Source organism: Prunus dulcis, chromosome 1, assembly GCF_902201215.1.
Source record: "Prunus dulcis chromosome 1, ALMONDv2, whole genome shotgun sequence".
NCBI classification, from domain to species: Eukaryota; Viridiplantae; Streptophyta; class Magnoliopsida; order Rosales; family Rosaceae; genus Prunus; species Prunus dulcis.
In genome coordinates this window covers 43,454,466-43,474,282 of record NC_047650.1, presented here as the reverse complement: position 1 = coordinate 43,474,282, position 19,817 = coordinate 43,454,466, and the positions used below count along the sequence as shown (strand labels likewise).

Here is a 19,817-nt window from a genome sequence, read left to right as displayed (position 1 = left end):
TTTTTAAACAGCAATTTAACGGAATGGACAATATTGACTAACAGAGTAAAACACAAGGACTAAATCGACCAAATTGAAAACACAAGGACTAAATTGGCCAAATGAATAAAATACAGGGACCATTTTAACATTTAAGCCAATTTATAATATAATTATCCGAACTATAAAGAGTCCAATTTTCATGTTTTCTTTTTCCCAGTGCCCAGTATGTTTCCCCCTTATTCTTCTGACATGTGTCCTCTAACAGAATGTTAACTCTGTTATATAAATTCTTCGTGCGATGGATGGATTTAGCAGCTAAAATAAAAGGAGCACATGCTCAAAAGCTTTGCGGATCAATGGAATGGTTACTAGATAGACATGTATGCTTGGAGTTGGCGACCTAAATATATACAAGGGAAGGTCATGTCTAAATTATCATCTCTCATCTCATCTCATCTCATGCTTCCAAAAATAAATTCACTCTTTCCAAATTGTAGCTTCCTTGATATACAGAATATATATAATCATACCATTTCGTTTTACACCCTATTTATCTTCTTTTTTTGTTTTGTTTTTTAAGTTTTAAGGAAACCAAAAGAACAATCAATGAGGATAACATAAAATTTCTTTGTGAGCTAAATGAAATGAAATAATAAAGCAAAGTCTTGTAACCCTCTTTGGTGATGGCAATAATAAAGCAAAACTTTTAAAGGAGGCTAAAATGAAATGAAATGAAATAATGGTGTGCAGAAGCCAGTAGTACAAACAAAAATACTTCTACTTGTACCCAATTGTTGACTATTCTTCTATGCACAATTGACTAAATAGTCCAACATCAATATATTTTTTACAACATCAAATCAAAAACCTTGTCAATCTAGCACAAGCTCATAGCAAAATTCATTGGATGTACAGTTTTATATGAGATGGCTACAAGATAAAGGCAGCACACAGTCACAGATACACGGCAAACTTCTCCTACGAGTTTCCATTTGGCGTCTCTCCTCCACTCCTTGCTGCTCTTTTCTGTAAGTCCGCATCAAAATGTTGAAAAGCCGCATCAAGAGCCTGCACTAAAATGGTCTTAGTACCATTTGACATTCTTATTCAAATACATTAATCCTTGCAATTAAACTGAAAATCAATGACAGTATTGACCTGATGCATTGGACGAACGAGGAGGGAAACCTGGTGCCGGAAGTCCGATTGCTTTATCTCCTGGAAAATTTCATTTGATACGTGAACTAAGTAAAATCCTCTTTTAAAACAATCAAAGACTGATTTTAATTGGGGATTTAACACATGAATTACCTATATTAAAAGTATAAAAGAGAGTGAGAGAAAACGTGTTTTCGACCAAAATGACATTTTCTGTTTTTCCTTAAAACAGAATTAAGGTGATGTTAGAATGCAAAGGTTGGAGCACTAACTGAGACTCTCTTAATAGACAAAACCATAAATAAATATAAATTACACCAAGCCAGTTGTGTCTCAGTGCTATATCTCAGTGAAGGAGGATTCAACTTCAATAAGAAACCAACGTCTCTCTCCTCTCCAAACATTTCCATCCCTCACATCCCAATGAAGATCTTTAGTTCTGTTCAAGGAAAAGCCCCAAGGAACTCTCATAAAGATATATGGCAACTGGACCTTAACTCAGGGTGATTCTATAGTAGCCATGAGGAATGGTCCGTATGGATAACCTGCTAAAGAAGGCCCAAGAGCACTAACTACTTGTGGGGTGAAGGAACCCTAATACTAGTGGGCTGTTCTCAGCAGTTCTAGCTCAACATCAACAATAACCCTTTCAAGGAAGATAGATCGAAATCAGTTCATAGTTTTGAGCTTTTGTCAAGTATTTATATAAAACACAATATGGTGTTTCTTAGAAAATGCATGCGGGGGACTCAACTAGTATGTTAACAAAGCTTGGAAACCAAAAGTTAGATAAAGATAAACTAGCACAAATTATACCTCTAACTGTCGATAAATTTGTGACATGGCATCCTTCAGTCTGCCTACCTGCATGAGAATTTAGTGAATCCACAAATAATAATAATAATAATAATAATTTTAAAAAATCATGTTTAAGAAATTCAAACAGCTTTGCTAATGAGTTATGATTTTCTTATCCTTATTTGAACAAACACAGCAAAATTTTCAAACACCCTTTGACCCTTCATCAACCTATTGGGTAAATAGGTTCCAGGCCAATTTGATTCAGTCATAGCCCACTATATTATATTATATTAAAATATTCAAAAGATGATTCGGGCTTGTCCTCCCCTCAAAACGAGATCTTCCATAACAAGAATCCTCCTCATAAGTCCTAAGGTCAAAATCTTAAAAATCTCTAGCAATCATTTCATTTCACAACAAATCGCATAAAGGAACCCCATCTTGTGAGTTATAAAAACTAACCTTAGTAGATAGATACGTTGTCGTAATTGGATATGAAGACCAAAAGTGCCTCAGTAATTCTTGAATGGACATCCAGTGCTGGAATAAGAAACATATCCATAAAATCAAAATCCAAAGCCAAATTTGTCGTACTTCCTCAACTCTAAGATAACAGAGGGAACACAATTAAGTTTTTCTATGCTATCTACAAAGCGGCTAGTAGCCTTTAAAAAAATAAACAAACAAGTTGTTATTCACTCACATGCAGAAGTTCCTCTTTCGTTTTGTTTGGCAAACTGTCTAGGACACTGTCCTGAGGATTCTTCCCAAGTTGATACTTCGTACTTGAAATATTCTGGGTCAGTCCATTAAGAACCTATACCACAGAAATGGGGAGTAAAATTTTCTTGCTAGTTAAGTATACACGCTTATAAATATACATATCACATCTTGATGTGTCTTTGTGCTTTCTGGCATATCATATATTGAAAAAGACCTGGAATGAAATTATATACCGTAATAGCAATTTCTGGTGCAACTGTGGAATTTTTCAATCCAATGCTCTTAATTTTAGATATAGCCTCCCTCAAGGAGCCATATGCTTCCTCAGTAGTCAGGCTGCATTTTTTCTGTTCAGTTCCAGTACGTGAGTCATCCAAAGTTTTAAGTGCATTAACTTGTTGCATGTCAAAGTAGTCTCGAGGATCCTGTTTCCAAAAACACATGAAACATCTAGAGTATCAGAAGAAAATAAAAAATAAAGTATGGATCTTCTGAATGCAAACTGTTAGCCTGCAGCTAGAACGATGTCAAAGTTAACCTTAATACATAATTGAGCAACAGGATGATCGTGATGTTCTTGAAGGTCCTCTATCTCTGTCATCCGAGTAATCCTATCAAGTCTCTCCTGTTCAGCACTCTCATCAGACTCTGCAAAAACAACAGCTAAAATAAGCAAAGATGCTGTGCTACTATCAGAACTATTGAAGGGAGGAAAATCCCAATGGATGAACCAAAGGGGGAAACAAAGGACCATGCTAACCCTGTCTTGACTGCATAAGTGCCTCCGCAACAGTTCTTGGATCTTCTAAATCAACATCTGCAGTCAGGTTCGCAAATCAAAGTTATCTACTAATTTACTGAAAATATAGTGACCTAAGAATCAAACTTTCATGGTTTGTTATCTACTTCACATTAAAATAAATAATTTATTCTTATGGAATGTATTAATTAAATGGAAGGAAATAGGATCAAGAGAGAGTCTAACCGACTGTTCTTCCTTGAAGAACAACAGCGCCTTGTCGGTTAAGGTCTTGTGATAAAGTCCTCCTGTATAGCTCATTCTGCAATTCCGTGACGTCCTTGCTTCCATCACGAAATATCCCATGATCCTGATTTTTAAAAATGTTGCGAATAAGACACGATAAATGAATGCAGCTTTCCTGTATCCCTAGAGACGTTAAGTATGATAACAAAAAAAAATTGTGATGGATCAAAAACATAAAAGAGCATTTAGAATATGACAATGTCAAATAGAGGAAAATATGAGGAATATTCTGCAATTTACCATTTATAAGATTATGACCCAAATGCCAAATCACCTTAAACTTTCAGATATCAGACAAACTAGATGACTGCCTTCATGAAAACTTAGAAATTACTAAAATAAAAGGCTCAAGTGTTTATAGACAACATACTGGAAGATGGGTATAATCATCTCCTTGGTCAGCTTCCATATCTAAAGTTGGATCAACCCGTCGAATCTGCAAAGAAGACATGCCGATAAGGAGAAAAACAAATGTAACAGAAACATCCCAGGTAAATCAAGATTTAGAAGGGGAAGAAAATGATTTTCTAAACAGCACCTTCCGACGAGCTTCACTTGCCAATATAGCATCCTCCTTCAAAAAAATTGCCAGTTCCTCATCCTCAGCAGCTTCTGCTGCAGCTGCAATAGCATTCCTTGTACTATGGAGGTATTCAGCTCGGAAATATTTTGTCCAGAAGTCTTTTTCTGTCATCTGGAATAAGAATAAAAAAAGAAAAACAGCTAGAATCATGCTTTGAGAAATGTAAGAGCAAATAACAGACTACCCAATTCTCTGATTATTATCCTAGCCTCCAACAAAACTAGGGACACGGAAAACTGCCTGATTATGTAAAGTTTTTGTTTCAATATCCTCACTACCTTACTGGGAACCAGAGTAAGAAATGCCTGGTGAACAGCTGGTTTCAGGGCAAAAATCTGAAAAGCAATGTAACAATTAAGCATAAGAACCAAAGAAAGTATTCCCAAGATGGATCACTAGCTCTCATACAGAGTATTTATAAACGTCAAAATGGAAGCTTTATGTTAAAGAAAACAAAGAAGTGCAAAATAAAAGAACCATACCTGATATTTAATCTCTGGAGTCAAATTAAAAGTAACCTTGTTCATCTGGATATTTCCGCCAAAAGAAAAAAAAAAAAATTCAGAACCACAACTAAATGAGGAAGAAAATGTTATCCATAACAAAAGGAATCCTTGTTTATCAAAAAATAGTTCTACTAAAAGCCACCAAGGAGATGCAACTCTCTATAAGGAACAAGTAACTGTTGACAAGAAGAAAACAAAGCACTCCTCATTTATCAAGGGGGGAGAGAGAGAGAGAGAGAGAGAGAGGTTCTACCCGGCCATCAGTCATAGGTTTGGTGTCCAATATCATTGAACTTCTGAAACCAACCCGTTGCTTTGACTTTGTACGGCTATCTCCATCAAGCAACTTCTGCAAAATTAAAAGAGTAGAAATGTATCTATATCACACTATACACTTTCTGCTAAAAATAGTTTCAATTGTAAGCGTAGCCCCAGAGAGGGGGGAAAGATCCAACACTATGTGTACATTTATAGTTCAAATACAAAATTAAACACAGAACTTGCACAAACATAAATGTCTGCAATAAACTATCTAACCTTCCTAGTTGCCCAGAACTCAGATTCCGTCAAGACACCACTGATTACAAATTGCATGTGAAGTTTCTGCAATTCACTGAGAAGAATAAAATTTAGTGATACAAAAACAGGAAGTATAAACACAGATTATGTCAGTTCTACACTGAAAATGCTACATCTAGAAGCAAACAATCTAGTAACAGGAATTATCAAGTTACACCAGTTCTCAAAACACAAATTAGAAGCGTTTTGGTGGACAATTACTGTCTAAATTTCCACCTAGAAAGCAAATGCAAACAAAAATAAAAAATGCACACAATAGAAGGCAACATGATGGACAAAAAGAGTCACCTTCACTATTCAAGAGGGAAATGATAATAGCAAGGTGATTGCAAAACTATTTTCGACTTCAGATGTTCAGACACACACATCCACGCAGAACCAAAGGGGGTAAAGAAGTAAGAAGTGTGAGGCATATTTCACCTGCTGCCACATCAGCACTCCATAAAATAATTAGATGGAGTTTAGCTTTTGTCCTTCAACCGAACCATAGTAGTACAATTTAACTTTTAAACTACCCAGTAGTGGAAATTGGACCTATAGGGACTAGAAATTTAGTTTGGCCTTGAATAAGTACCAGGAAATTATTGCAAATTCCTTGTACCAGAAAACGGATCGTGCAAAACACCATGGAGCAAAATTGTTTGGAAAAAAAGACAAAAAACAAGTATTTGAACTCAGCAATCTGAACTTGAAAAGAAGGGACAGGAAAACTTTAAAAGTGGAGGCCAATGGCCATCCAGGTTTGGTATTTCTATGGTATTAGTTGTACCATATCAATGCTTAGTATTTCTATGGTATATGCCTATAGAAAATATAAATCGTATTTTAAAAGTACATAGGAAAGAAAAACAGGCTTGAACTTGCAAAACCACATATGAGTTGAAGGGTAGTGTGATCCTGATTCTTTCCTGCTCAGCACATATTGGATTGAAAAAAAAGTAAAACTGCATAATATAAAACATATCTATATAAGAAACAAAACAAAATAGCTTAAAGCTTTTCCATAGCAATACAGAATGGGAAACGCTGATGATTGCAACCTGATCATGTGGGCACAGGAGACTACAGTTACCTGTCTTCTTGTAATAGCTTCATACGGAGCTGCATTTCTGCAGTACTGAGTTGTTCATCAGGCAATGTGACTCCAGATTTCTCAGAAGTCGTTTTTGCAGCAGAAGAAGCTTTTGCCGCCTCTCCAGACTTAGCAAGGGCATTGCCTATTCAAAGCACCAAATAACACAAACTAAGAGTAAATAATTAACCAATACAGCAACCAAGACAGAACAGTCAAATGTTAAAATATATATATATATATATATTGTCATAAGCTTCAAAGGAAATCAGTGAAAATGGAAAGAGCAACGATTGGCAATGAATGGCATGTAGATAGCAGAAAAGGTGAGGGCAGTAAAACATTCCTTGCACATCTAAAAATAGCATTTGCATGGAAATTTCTCAAAATTCAACTAAAAAGCATAAGTCAGAGTATACATCAGCAGAATGGTAGATTTGCAGACAATATAGAGCTAAAGAAAAATGTGAAACTGAGAATTTGGACACAATCAATCTACACTTCTATTACATGTTCTGGATGTGATTGTTACCTACAAAATCTCGGCATACATGAAGATCGTGAAAACTTCCAAACTCAAAAATGTAACTTCTATCCTGGGGAATCACAGAATAAATTTTTGTCAATGAAGAAAAAAGGAACTGCATTAGACTAGCCCTAAATTAGTGGGAGGTCATATCATAGGTTACAACTAAAAGAAAACCTTGTCACTGAGATTAAGCCAAGGTGGTTTATCTGTTCCCTCCTTAGTGTTTTTGTGACCTGAAAATTCAAAAGAAAACGCAATATAAAAAAATTACAACTCATATAACTAGCATGATATGTAGAGAAATTGAATGATGGGTTGTTAAAATGAGTAAGATTTTTTTTTTTTTTTAAAGGAAGGAAAAGGAGTACCTGTAATGTGTTTAAACTCCACATCAAACTTCGCAGCAGACGAGGGATCGTTTGGCCTGAACACAAACTTGTTCTCTGTCTGCACAGGCCAATGTATGTTCAAAAACAAAATTAAACAAACAAAATGATTCCATACATCACCAAGAATGAGAGAGAGTGCATCTTTAACAATTACCCAAACTAGCATTTGGCAGAATGTGGTAGAATACAAGGTTTAAAACAATGATGAAACTTAAGACTAATTAAATTTGTATATTTTGAAAAAAAAAAAAAAGCAATACAAGGGATGAGAAAAAGTGACGAATTAAGTAATGGAGTACCATAGTTAAAACGCCAGGAGTCCCAGGATCTTTGATTTTAGACTTGTAACTCGCACGCTTCACCACTTGCCTACACGACATCTTCTTCGTGATCGTTTCTTTAACAGAAATTAAATTTCACAAAAACCAAAAGAAATTCAAATCAATCAAATTTGTAAAAATCCTCAGATATGGAGTTAGGGTATTTGACGCAAAGCAATGATGTGAAGGTGAGGTGGTTTTGGGTTTTGGGTTGTTATTACAGTTACGGGACCGAGGGAGAGGCTCTTTTTCTCAGAGTACTCTCTGTAAGTGAATGCGCGTCTTCTCCTCCTATAAAAGGAAGGGAGCTCTATTAGTTGAACCCATTTATTTGCTAAACATACCCCGCACTGGTTTTTTAATGAATAATACTTAATTACATGTATTAAATTAAAGAAGTTGGCCAAAATACAAAAGTAAAGAATATATTTTTAAAATTTAAAGATATAAAAATATAAAATTAAAATAGTATAAAATATTCTATTTACTGTTTCAGACCTTTGAATAGTATAGCCGCACGGCTATACTCCTTAAATATAATATGTGAGCCGTATAGCCGTACGGCTATACTCCAAAATATAATATTTTAAAAATATAACCGTGCGGCTATACTCTATAATATTTAACCAATTAAGAAAACAACCACTCCCGACGAAATTCACATGACCTAATCCGGCAAAAAGTTGCCCCTGCATCCACGCACAACGTGCGTCTTAACTGATGGAAAGTGTGATGACGAAAATCGAAAAATTGAAAGGTGAACAAAATTAAATTTGACCCTGACCTCAGTGACCAAAATGTAATGACCCCTTTTTTTAATTGTTTTGGGACTCAAGACTTTTTTCAGTCAGAGAGAGCAGAAGTGAGATGGAGTGGGTTGAAAACAGAGCAGCTATGAATTTGTAGGGCATAATTTGAAATTGAAATTGACGTGAAGAAAAAAACAGAGCTCTTTGTCATCAGCTATGAATTTGTTGAATAGCAGCAGCGGCAACAAAAAAAGAGAGCTTGGCTTTCTCATTCTCTACGCAGCTGCTTTCTACACCTTCATCATTCATCGATCCCTTCAGCTCTCTCGTGGTACCCAATCCCAAACCATTTCCTCTGTTTTTTCAATTTTTTTTTCAATTTTTCTTTTTACGTTAATCAATTGAAATGCAAATGCAATTCTCTCATACGCAGATCATTATCTTAAACTCTTTGGTTTGCGTCCTGGATGGTTGTTGCCTCATCGCCTCAATGTATGTTCCTTCTCTCCTCACCTTTCGTCTTCTTCCTTTCTCATTCAATTTCGTTTTTTTTTTTCTTTTTCTAGATTGTATTTCCTTTCAAAAATAACGTAGGAGATAGTCAAGAAAGATATCATAGCGTGTCAGTTGAATGAATATTTTATTTCCTTTCATTTGTTCTATTTTCCATTTCCAAGTATATATATATATACTTTCTAAAGTAACTTATTTATGGGCTGTAAATTAATGACCGGAACGGTTCAGTTTTTAGGTTCTTCATCAGCTCAATTGGAAATTGTTCAATTATCCACATTTTCGTTTCAGTTTTATTTATGGAACTGAGATGTTCTAATTTTTAATTTTTCACATTTTAGATGACTAAACGACTTTGTGTTTTGATTATTCTTTTGCAAGGGTAGCTGAACAGATGAGGCTCATGTTTTTTGTTTTGTTTTTTCTCATCATATATAAGTTCTTTAGTTTTGATTCCAAGTAGGGCATGATTAATTATTTTAGGTTGTAGAGCTGGGTTTTTAGGGATTAAAGTTTAGCTCTTAGGTTCTTAGCTGGCTAAACCACGACTTTAATCCGAAGGGCCAGAGGTGCCATTACAGTTGCATGGTATCTGAAGATATATTTGTATATGTACGGGTGTATATATGTAAATTTGACTCTTTCTTAATTATCATAGAAAAGCATGATTTGGAAAGGCATTCTTGGATTGGAGCTAATTAACGGTTGGCAAGGTGGGATGTTAAGTGGATTGAGGACAAATTCTACTGATAACATTCTTACACTACCAAACTTTACGAGTTCAACAATTATTTTCCTGCATTACCTTCTTTGGCTTGTAATAGGTTGGCAATTTCATTATTAGATAGACCTTTTCTGGATATAATTCTTGTTCATGTGTTGGATTATTTCAGCATCACTGTGTGCATAATATGAATGCACTGAATGCTCACAGAATTATAAAATCTTTATTTATCTGATATACCCCCTTTCTTTTTTTCTGCTTAGGATGTTTCTGATGCACAATGGAGAAACTTTCAAGGAAATTTACCTGTTCTCACCGTTGTTTTTACACTTTTTACGTTGATCGCTAATTTATTGAGGACAAGCTTTCACTTAAAAGCGAGAGGGATGTCCATTATTTGGATTTTGATATCTTTCACATACCTATCATATCTGCATGGAGCCTGGTATGTGTTACATTCATAATAATACTTGGATTTTATACTCTGTCTAAGGAGGCTGCAGTTCTCTGACTTTCGTTGTTTCTGCAAGCATAATATTTATCCTCTCAATCGCTTCAGTGAATTTTCTTTTAGTAAAGGTGAGTTGCATTCAAGTGTGGATACATAATGTAATGCATTTTCTTTTATTACTGTTATCATTAGTCTTTTTCTGTTTACAGTTATATTGCATTATTTTTCTTCAGTTAAGTTGTTTTCTGAAATATACAAGTTCCACATGAACCCTAGTGTGTAAGTATGTGTTATGATCACATAAAGAACATTGCTTAGGTTTCAAAACAATGTGATTTCATATGAAGAGTTAGCCAACATTTGAATGTCTAAACTTTCATGTCTTGCTGACTTAGCATTTGATATTCTTGTTCATTTTTTACCACTCTTTGTGCTTCTAGGAGCTAAAACTTCTGAAAATTTGAAATATAATACTTCGATGGTGAGAGTGCAATCTGTATTATTCTCCGTTTTTTAATAAATATTTGAATTACTCAAACTTGGTTCTAATTTAACACAGTGGAAAAATATACATTGGGGATTTAGTTCTGACTTCTATTTTATTATTTGTTCCTTATTACATTCCAAATTTTAAATGGTTACTTGTTTTCTGTACAATTGCAATTCATTACTTGTAAAATCTATGGGAATAAGGCTTCTAGAAAAAGGTACAGAATGACTGTAAGCTCTTGTAATGGTTGCGAACCTTTTGCATGCGAAATTTAAGGTGCTGAGTTGATGTATAAGTTAGTTTTTCTTTTTATAATTTGGTTTTATGTGAGTGAAAATTGTGTTTTTGCATGCTTTATCAAAAAAAAAAAAAAAAATTTCCTACATCTTAAGATCACCAAAGAAAATAATATACAATCTGAAAATTTGAGTCTGTTCTTAGAGTTCATTTTGTTTCTTTCATCATCATAGCTGTGCTGTACTGTTTTTTATTCTTGCCATATGTTTACTAGACTTTTGTTTCTGCAGATATTTGCACGAACAAAGTACTTCTCTTTCGTATTTTGGATTTTCAACATATTCTTTCTTCTGTGCAATCGTGTTTATGAAGGATATTCATTTTCCATGATTGGGTGAGTTTTGTTGGCTAGGCTATTAAGCCCTTCTTTGGGTAGTTAAATTATTAGGCAATAAATTCTGATATATCTGCTTACTGGTCTGTTTATCATTGCACATAGGCAACGGTGGGCATATTTGGATAACTTTCGGGGCACTTTCAGATGGCACATTTGCTTTAACTTTGGTAATTTTCTTTCCTCATGATTTATTTTTGTGTTGGATTCCTAATGATTTTTTTTGAAAATTTAATTCCAATTATCATACTTTCATTATTGTGGTTTTTATATATCATATTCTACCTACTCTTCCATATCAAGTGCATACAATTGGTCATCAAACACATATGCGTAAATATGTAGACACATACATGCGCATCATAACAATGACCCAGATGGGGTTACCAATATCAACTTTCCTCAACACTGTATAAGAGTTCTTATGAGCCATCACTTTCCTCAATTTCAAAGATAATGCTTTTGCTAACATCTTATATGCAGAACTAACTATTTAATTCATCTAAATTCCACGGTTCTCCACAACAGAACTTTCCCGTGGAAAGTTAAATATAGATATAGTTGGTACATGCATTAGCAATCTATTTATTGAAAATTCCATGAAAGTAATTCATCAAATCCTTTACTAATACAAACTTACAACACAAAGTTCAGACTGATGAACATTTGGAGTAATTTGGGGCTCCTCTCAGTGACAGCTTTTTTGGTTCGAATGAAGGTGAAAAGTGGCTGCTTGGAGCAGACCCACAATGCCACAGCTTTAAGCTTTGTGGATGATAGGTCAAGGGTGTGTAAGGCTTTTTATATGAGAACTGAATTGGTGGATTTATGGGTCTTAAAATTTGAGTCGTTTCATGAGTTATGGCTGTAAATGGTGTTTATGAGTCCTTTCATCTGAGTGGTGGTGTAAAATTTTGATTATGGTGACACTTATTAATTGACGGGTGGCTTAAGGTTAGAGGTAGGCTGTGGAGTTTTTATTGTGAAGATGACTAATTGATGGTGGAAGTGCATGGTTTTGTTTGTGACCATGGTGGCCCACATTGTGTTGGCAGTGACCATGGCGGCCCATGATGGAGCTAGGTGTGGTGTTGGGAGATGAGTTTATTTTTAAACTTTTCATTGCTTTTTTATTTAATGGTGGATTTACATATTAGTAATTTTGATCTTGATTTCTTGTGCTAGTCACATGGTCATTGTCTTCTGTTTTAGACTGAACATTGATTAAATTAAAAGTACATGGGGGCAAAGCAGAACTGACTTCAAAGTTTAGAGGGTAATTAGATACCACCCCTTAAAATCACAATAAGATTAAACTAAAAAAATTCTTAAAAGTCACATTACTGAAATTAGAAAATGCGAAATCAAAAGTTCATTGTACCTATATACTTATTTCAGTAAATGCATGAACAAAAGTAAAAGTAAAATTTTTCAGTTGAGACACATAGAGGATGGAAGTTAAAAGTAAAAAGGAGATGGATTCATGGGGCACAACATGCATGCTTTTATATATATATATTTTTTTATTTTTAACTCTGGCTGTTTGTGACAGTTGTTTTGCGCATGATAAGCTTTGGCTATGATTACCATTGGGCACATCGAGATTCTCGTTTTGACCATAAGGTAATTTTTTTCCTTTTGAGGTCTGATCTCTCTCTTCTCTTTCCCGCCCAACTCCTCTGATTTTTCGTTACCTTGTCTACATGGAAGCCGATATTACAAACCTTTCAAGCTTCTGGTAGTGGTGGTGATGTAGGGTAATAGTAAGAGAAAGGATGAAAAGAGAGATCAGGACCCTTGCCTTTGGTATCATGCAGTAGGTGTATTGGACTCACTCCCAACGAAATTCAAAACAATTCCAGCATCACAACTAATTTACTATGAAATGCTAAAAGACACAATTCATGACACCTAATCATGTGACATAAAGAGACTCAAACATTGAATATAAGACTCCAAAACAATGAGCCTAAATACATGTGTAATTAATACATTAAATCTTTGCAGGAGATAATTTATTCCTCCTTTTAACAAAACCATTTAGGCCTCCGTACATAAGTCAAATGGGTTTAGTTTAGAGACTATTCTCCAGCCCTCCATGGTCTGAAGAATAATCAGCATATGTTACTTACTGCTCTAGAACCTTAAGTATTTTTTTCTTCAGATTTTTCTGTGGATGAGAGTCAGGAGTGGTTTTTTTTTTTTTTTTTTTTTTGAGAAACGAAATTTATTAAGCAAAAGAACACGGAGGTGGATAAGGCAACCAAAGAAACAAAAACAAACACAGAGAGAAACAAAACAGCACCAAACCCTCCCAAACTTACAGGGAGGAACAAAACCGAAAAACCACAGAACAACACACACCCCCCAGTTAACCGCAGCTGCCATATCCCTCATAATAGTGGAATAAGAATAGTCTTTAAAATCTTTTGTAACAGAAGCCCACAAAGCTGCCCAGTAATTAACTCTATCCCAAAGCTCACTCACTCCCACTCCCTTATAGTCTTCAAAAATTCTCCTATTACGCTCCATCCAAATGTTCCAGAATACAGAGTGGACCAAACAGCTCCATAAAGTTGAAGCGCGCTTCCCCGTTCCCCAAACTGCAAAGTGAGAGTCAGGAGTGGTTATTGATTTCTCTTTATTCAACCCTGCCCGTTTTTAATGCCCTTGTTCTGCAGCTTGCTTTTATGGTGCATGATAACCTTTTCATTTGCTTTGAAGTTGATATGTTGTTAGTTTTCTGCGCTCGTACTCAACAGCATAATTTTATGTTTTGTTGTCCTTAACGAGCTTGCCAATTACTATGTAACAGCATTTAATATAGTATTATCTGGAAATCCTCAAATCAATTCATGTATCAGTACCTATTGGTGATTCCTGGGTTCATTCAGATGGAGTTTCTCTTAAGAGTTTATTCATGCATGCAGATTATTGTCAAGGAATACTTTGTGCCTTAAAGATTTACTTAGTGGTGATACTTATTTTGGTCTTGCAATTGCAGAAACACATTCAACGCTGCGATATTTGTAAATCAGGAAAAACTTGTTACCAAAGTTTACAGGTTAGCTTACACTATCCACCAAGTGTGAGTCCAGTATTATTGTAGTTGATGGATCCTTAAACTAACTTCCATCTGAATTAATTTCTCCATATGCTCATAAACGTGCTTGTTTTACTCAGGAGAAAGGTGTCCAGAATGACAAATTTTCCTTTATGACTTACCTTTCTTATTTGGTATATGCACCACTTTATCTTGCTGGGCCGATTGTAAGCTTCAATGCATTTGCCTCACAGGTCTGTCACTTTCAATATAGATACTGTCCTGTTCTCTTCCTTGTGCATTAGTGTTCTATTGGTATGATTATTGTCTTTTATTGATGAACTACTGAAATGAATGATAATTATCACACAGACTTTCCCGTTTGAGAAACATTCTTTGGTTGCCTAGGTGTTTTTCGAGAGATAAAGGCTTTGGTGATATTCAGATGCTTAAAAATCCAAGTATAAAGTTTGAAACACCTGCCTTCATGGTACAAACTTCGAATGAATTTAGCTACAATAATGATATTGTTTAGTGTCTCTGTTTCTTATAATAAAAAATTATATTGTTTTGTTGAGGACTTCTGATATACCCTGACTGTTGCTGAAGCAATACATTGACTGTTGTTCCTGTAGTTTGGAATTTTTCCTACATATGTGATTTTTTTCAAACTAACTCAAAGAGTTGATCATTTCCGGATTATCAAGTGCACTGAATCTCTGTTTCCATCCATTGGATATGCTAGTCCTTCCTGTATGTTACTGCGGAGTTTCATCAATTATCTTTATTGCAATGTTCTTCCAGTTGGATGTTCCTCAAAATAACTTATCAGCTAGAGACATTGCTTGGTATGGTTTGCGCTGGGTATTCAGTCTTCTTCTGATGGAACTAATGACACATCTTTTTTATTACAATGCGTTTGCAATCAGGTGAGTGTCTTTATAGTTAAAGATACACCATATATGGTGTGTGCACGTGTGTCTGTGCGTGCATGTGTGTGTATGCATGTTCTATCTTTTGAATAATATTTTAACAATTTTTTCTTCTTCTGTACCTATTAGTGGCATGTGGAAAGAGTTACATCCTATGGATGTGTTTATTATTGGATATGGGGTAAGAGATGATCCTTACATTATCAAGGTTTTTCATGATTAGAGATTTAATATCTCAAGTTTTCATATTATATGAATGGAAATACATTGTGAAGCTAAATAACGTATTATTAATTTAAGGTGGACCATTTACTTTTGGAAAATGCAAAGGACACACCATAGACAATGTTTGCATGGACAGTGCTGAATAATTTATTTCTATTTGTGAGATCTGTTATACAAAATGCTGAATACATATATCTTTAAATAGAAAATATTCATAAGTTTCTTTGGATTGAGAATTAGTCAAAAGCTATTGGTGATTAATGCTTTAAAAAAATCCTCAAATGGTTATTTGTGAAAAGGAGTCGGTACTATTAATATTAAAAACTAACTTGTGATCTTTACAGTCCTCGTGGATGTGATGTAACAATTTCTTATTTAAGTATTTCCAAGTTTCTCACCATACTCAGATACTGTGCAGTCTGCAACAAAATGAAGTTTAAGGAGTTGGGTTATCTCGATGTTATATTTCATTTTGTGAACTTTTATGAGTGAAAAAGTATTTCAAATGGATTTTCTTTATGGGTCTTTTAGTAGTTTTTCCTTTTACTTTGTTTCCATTTCCATCCTCGTTGTAGGGTGGTTTCATTTATTTATTTCAGCTCAGGTCAAGGTTATTTACTTTCTTATGATTGTGCAGGTTTTAATCTTCATGTGGCTAAAGTTTTTTCTGATATGGCGCTATTTCCGGTTCTGGTCACTGGTGGGTATATGTAAATGAAGTTTTATTTATTTTCTTCTGAAATTTGGCCTTTTCTCTGGGTGCTGTCTACTATACGTTGTTCTATCTGTAATTTGTGCACATAATGATTTAACAAGCTTTAATTATTAATGTTGCTATACAGTGGAAAGTGATTTTGTTGTTCTTTCCAATTACTGCAGATATGTGGCATTGAGGTCCCTGAGAATATGCCAAGGTGTATAAATAATTGCTACAACCTGGAAACCTTTTGGAAGAACTGGCATGCTTCCTACAACAAATGGCTTGTGAGGTGAAACTTTCAACCTGTTGTGCTTTGAATTTCTCTTGTAATCCTGTTTCTAACTCCGACATGTTTGTTTCGGAAATGACAACAATAGGTATTTGTACATTCCTCTTGGGGGCACTCGGAGGAAGCTTCTCAATGTGTGGGTTGTATTCACATTTGTTGCCATTTGGCATGATCTAGAGTGGTACTTCTAGCTGCTGTTGACCTTTTCTTCTTGATTACATCTTACTCAGAGCCTTGTTGAAACTTGTGCCTTACTTTAACTTATTTTCTGTCATTGGCATTAGGAAGCTTCTTTCCTGGGCATGGCTGACATGCTTATTCTTTATTCCGGAAATGATATTAAAATCAGCAGTAAATGCATTTCAGGTGACCTCTTTCTTCCTATCTTACGGCTTAATTTAGTGAGGATGACCATTCCAATTTTTCCACCTCTCATATAGCCAAACACGTACTGTTTTTTCTTGGAGGTATTCAGTGCCAAAGAATATTTAGCTATACCCCCTGAACAGGGACAGAACTTTTTAAAAGGAATGGGCTGAGCATATAGACTGGGGCAGTGGTTGTAGGCTACTGGTTTTGGCCTTTCCAGTATGGTGACTGGCTCTGTGCCTGCCCCTGAACTTTGCCATGTGTCCCACTTTGGTCCCTGTTTCTTTTTGTGCCAAATTGCCCCTTGAACTACAATTTTCTTTTTGGTTTATATTTTGAGTTGTATTCTTGTCAGGTTGAAAGTACTCATGGGGAGTTTGTTGTTCGCGAACTAAGTGCAGTTGCTGGTGCTATCACTATCACTTGTCTCATGGTCTGTATTCTATATTTAATTAAGGCATATACCATTCATAAATAGTTATGTTCCACTTGATGATCATACTGACTTTTGAAATTTGTGCATTTAATACGACATTTTCCTGGATCAGTAAAATAATACCAGATGATTAAATTCCCAGTACCACATGAACATTCAGAATTCTTAATGAGCCAAAATGAAGTAGTAATAAGGACCTTTTTCCTATGGTTCTTATGAAACAATACTTGTTTAAATTTATACTTTCAGGAGTCTTTTCCTTCACTCTTCATGTTGATCAAAGGGCATGCTTTATATTTATGTGTAACATGTTTGTGCATCTAACTGATTTCAGTGAGAATCCAATGCTCGGAAAACCTAAGGTACTTAGCACTTCAAAGTACTTTGGGTTATATCCAGTTGCCAAACAGATAATAATGAACCACTGACGTATTTCAAAAATGGAATGACCTTATGTGTTAACAAGAATGAGTAAAAGCTATCATGATACAAACATCCAATTAAAATGCTAATCCTTTTGCTTTATTAACGCTTCTGCATCCAATATTTTTATTAAAGCCAATGTTTATGTAGGTAGCAAACCTTGTTGGTTTTGTTATTGGACCATCTGGCATTAGTTGGTTGATTTCTCAATTCCTTAACAGAGAAGGTATGTTGAAATTTTATATCGTTAAGTTCCCTGTTATCCTTACAAATGCTGCTGCTGGGGTGCTAATGATATTCTTTGTACAGGACTACCTGTTCTGGCTGGCATGCTTTTGACGTTTTATGTTGGGACAAAGGTAATGCCATAATGATCTAGTTATATCTCTAAGAGTAGATTTATTTATAGAGACACCCTGTGGGGTTTATTTTTCCATGAAATTTATACACCTTGTGTTTTAATCAAGGGGAGAACTAGTGAAATCTGTTTGCAATCATGGCCTTACACAGGTTGTATTTTTGCTCAAAAGTAATTTAAATCCAAATTTTTTTTTATATATAGGAGATCTAACGCATGATGAAAAATTAAAGAATTTTTTTGAGGTGGATAATACTTAAAAATTGTTATCTAGTAACTTTGACGGTTTCTTGAATACTAATGCCTAAATATAATGGAGCAAAGCACATGGTAGTCTAATCATAGGAGTTCAGATCTCTGCTTACGTATTCTGATATTTTTCTTGTATAAAAAATTAGGTTGTTTCAGGCTTTCTTTCAATTATCTTCCTCATAAAATCTTTAAACACCAACAATTTAATTTTAGACCAAAATGACACCATTTTGGGCACAAGCATAATATGAGCAACAAAAACATAAGCAGCGAATCGTTTTTCTTTTTCTTTTTATCTTTTGGTTATAACAGTGGGTGTGTGCCTGCCATTTCTATGATTGGTCTAAAGTTGGATTGTCCTGCAGCTTATGTTCCACATCCGTGATGCAAAGCAAAGTAGCAGCTAAATTGGCTCAATGTAATCGGCCCCGATGGCTAAAGGCTGGTATGGAAACCAACGTCCATCCGAAGTTCCAAATTGGAGACGGGTTTGCCGATATTATAATAGAAGGTATGTGGGTTCACGCTGAGGACATTTGAGTTCACTACAGAGATCTTACACAAGTACGCATACTGGTGGACAAAATTAACCATACATCATTCCACATACCCATACTTTCTGCCAAAAGTTTTGATTCCAACTTTTGATTCTGAGACTCTAGTAAGCACTTTGGACCATTGGAATCCAGAATGTGATTTGTAATTTTCTTGTTAATTATATATTTTGGATTCGTTTTTTTTTTTCTTTTTCACTTTCGATCTCTCAACTTTGAGTCTGATGTTATTCCAGTAATTACATTTTAATTTTTGCCAACTTTGATTCGGATAACTGATGTTTGTTTGTTTATACCCTATATTAGCAAACATTAGTTCATTTAACATAAGGAGAACTTTTAAATAATAAATACCAGAGGATGGAACACACAAAATAAAAGCTGGACTTGCAATTTTGATTCATTTTTTCTTATTATTATTTATTCAAAATCATGGTTATAATGCTGCAATGGCAGCAAATAGAGCACAATACAATGGGAAGACAATGAGGGATAATATTATGCACCACTTCGTGCAAGCTTTTGAAAGCAGAAACTATAAAATATGGATTAAGTAACTTTGTCTTCTGTTTCACCGACAACAAAACTACAACCAGAATTTGCTCTTGAGAATATGTACCATTTCTCTTATGAAAAGAATGAACCTCTTTTGGGACCGTGAAAAGCGAGGTTGGAGGATGAGAATGCGGAATTGGACTCCAATTGGGCCATGGTGGTGGCAGTGGCTGAGAAACCAAAGCATAGTGTATGCGTCTCTGGGTGTTAGGGTTTTGAGTTTTTATGGAGGTTTTTGGTTTTGAAAATAGCCAAATTTGTTAAAAGCTGAAACTTAAACCAATACAATATTTTTGTTATTCTGACCAAAATGCCATCCACCCAAGGGTGACCCCGCCGGCAGGGCAGACTGTCCTTCATATGCTTATTCACTTGCCATTGTCTAGTGCCCACATTTTCTTCCTTTATTTTTTATTTAATAAATTTAAGTTTCAGT

At 35.0% G+C, this 19,817-nt stretch overlaps 2 protein-coding genes across 5 annotated transcripts; one reads left to right on the top strand and one right to left on the bottom strand.

The window, feature by feature from the left end:
• Nucleotides 1–699: 699 nt before the first annotated feature.
• On the bottom strand, nucleotides 700–8,004 carry LOC117615158 (general transcription and DNA repair factor IIH subunit TFB1-3-like). Of its 4 annotated transcripts, XM_034344176.1 has the most exons (21): nucleotides 7,909–8,004; nucleotides 7,667–7,764; nucleotides 7,347–7,425; nucleotides 7,153–7,211; nucleotides 6,982–7,045; nucleotides 6,450–6,594; nucleotides 5,336–5,411; nucleotides 5,052–5,147; nucleotides 4,775–4,819; nucleotides 4,571–4,627; nucleotides 4,248–4,403; nucleotides 4,080–4,145; nucleotides 3,650–3,773; nucleotides 3,425–3,481; nucleotides 3,203–3,312; nucleotides 2,898–3,089; nucleotides 2,645–2,758; nucleotides 2,404–2,481; nucleotides 1,957–2,004; nucleotides 1,141–1,200; nucleotides 700–1,055 (listed from the first exon to the last, which is right to left on the bottom strand). In XM_034344176.1, exons 2-21 carry the CDS (start codon nucleotides 7,745–7,747, stop codon nucleotides 900–902), a joined length of 1,863 nt encoding a protein of 620 aa, XP_034200067.1. In that variant the 5' UTR covers nucleotides 7,748–7,764; nucleotides 7,909–8,004; the 3' UTR covers nucleotides 700–899. The 4 variants fall into 4 exon arrangements, 3 of the variants coding, with proteins under 3 accessions (XP_034200067.1, XP_034200066.1, XP_034200068.1); XM_034344175.1 differs by having other exon boundaries at nucleotides 7,667–7,992; XM_034344177.1 differs by having other exon boundaries at nucleotides 793–1,050; nucleotides 7,667–7,991.
• A 455-nt stretch (nucleotides 8,005–8,459) lies between these two features.
• LOC117615275 (putative membrane-bound O-acyltransferase C24H6.01c) lies at nucleotides 8,460–19,016 on the top strand. The gene is made up of 19 exons (XM_034344332.1): nucleotides 8,460–8,767; nucleotides 8,870–8,928; nucleotides 9,937–10,118; nucleotides 10,204–10,252; nucleotides 11,142–11,245; nucleotides 11,351–11,415; nucleotides 12,798–12,868; nucleotides 14,250–14,309; nucleotides 14,429–14,542; nucleotides 15,093–15,217; nucleotides 15,350–15,401; nucleotides 16,083–16,145; nucleotides 16,325–16,434; nucleotides 16,523–16,615; nucleotides 16,719–16,800; nucleotides 17,159–17,236; nucleotides 17,813–17,888; nucleotides 17,972–18,021; nucleotides 18,638–19,016. The coding sequence occupies exons 1-19, from the start codon at nucleotides 8,653–8,655 to the stop codon at nucleotides 18,677–18,679; spliced, it is 1,590 nt and encodes a 529-aa protein (XP_034200223.1). The 5' UTR covers nucleotides 8,460–8,652; the 3' UTR covers nucleotides 18,680–19,016.
• The last annotated feature ends 801 nt before the right edge of the window (nucleotides 19,017–19,817 follow it).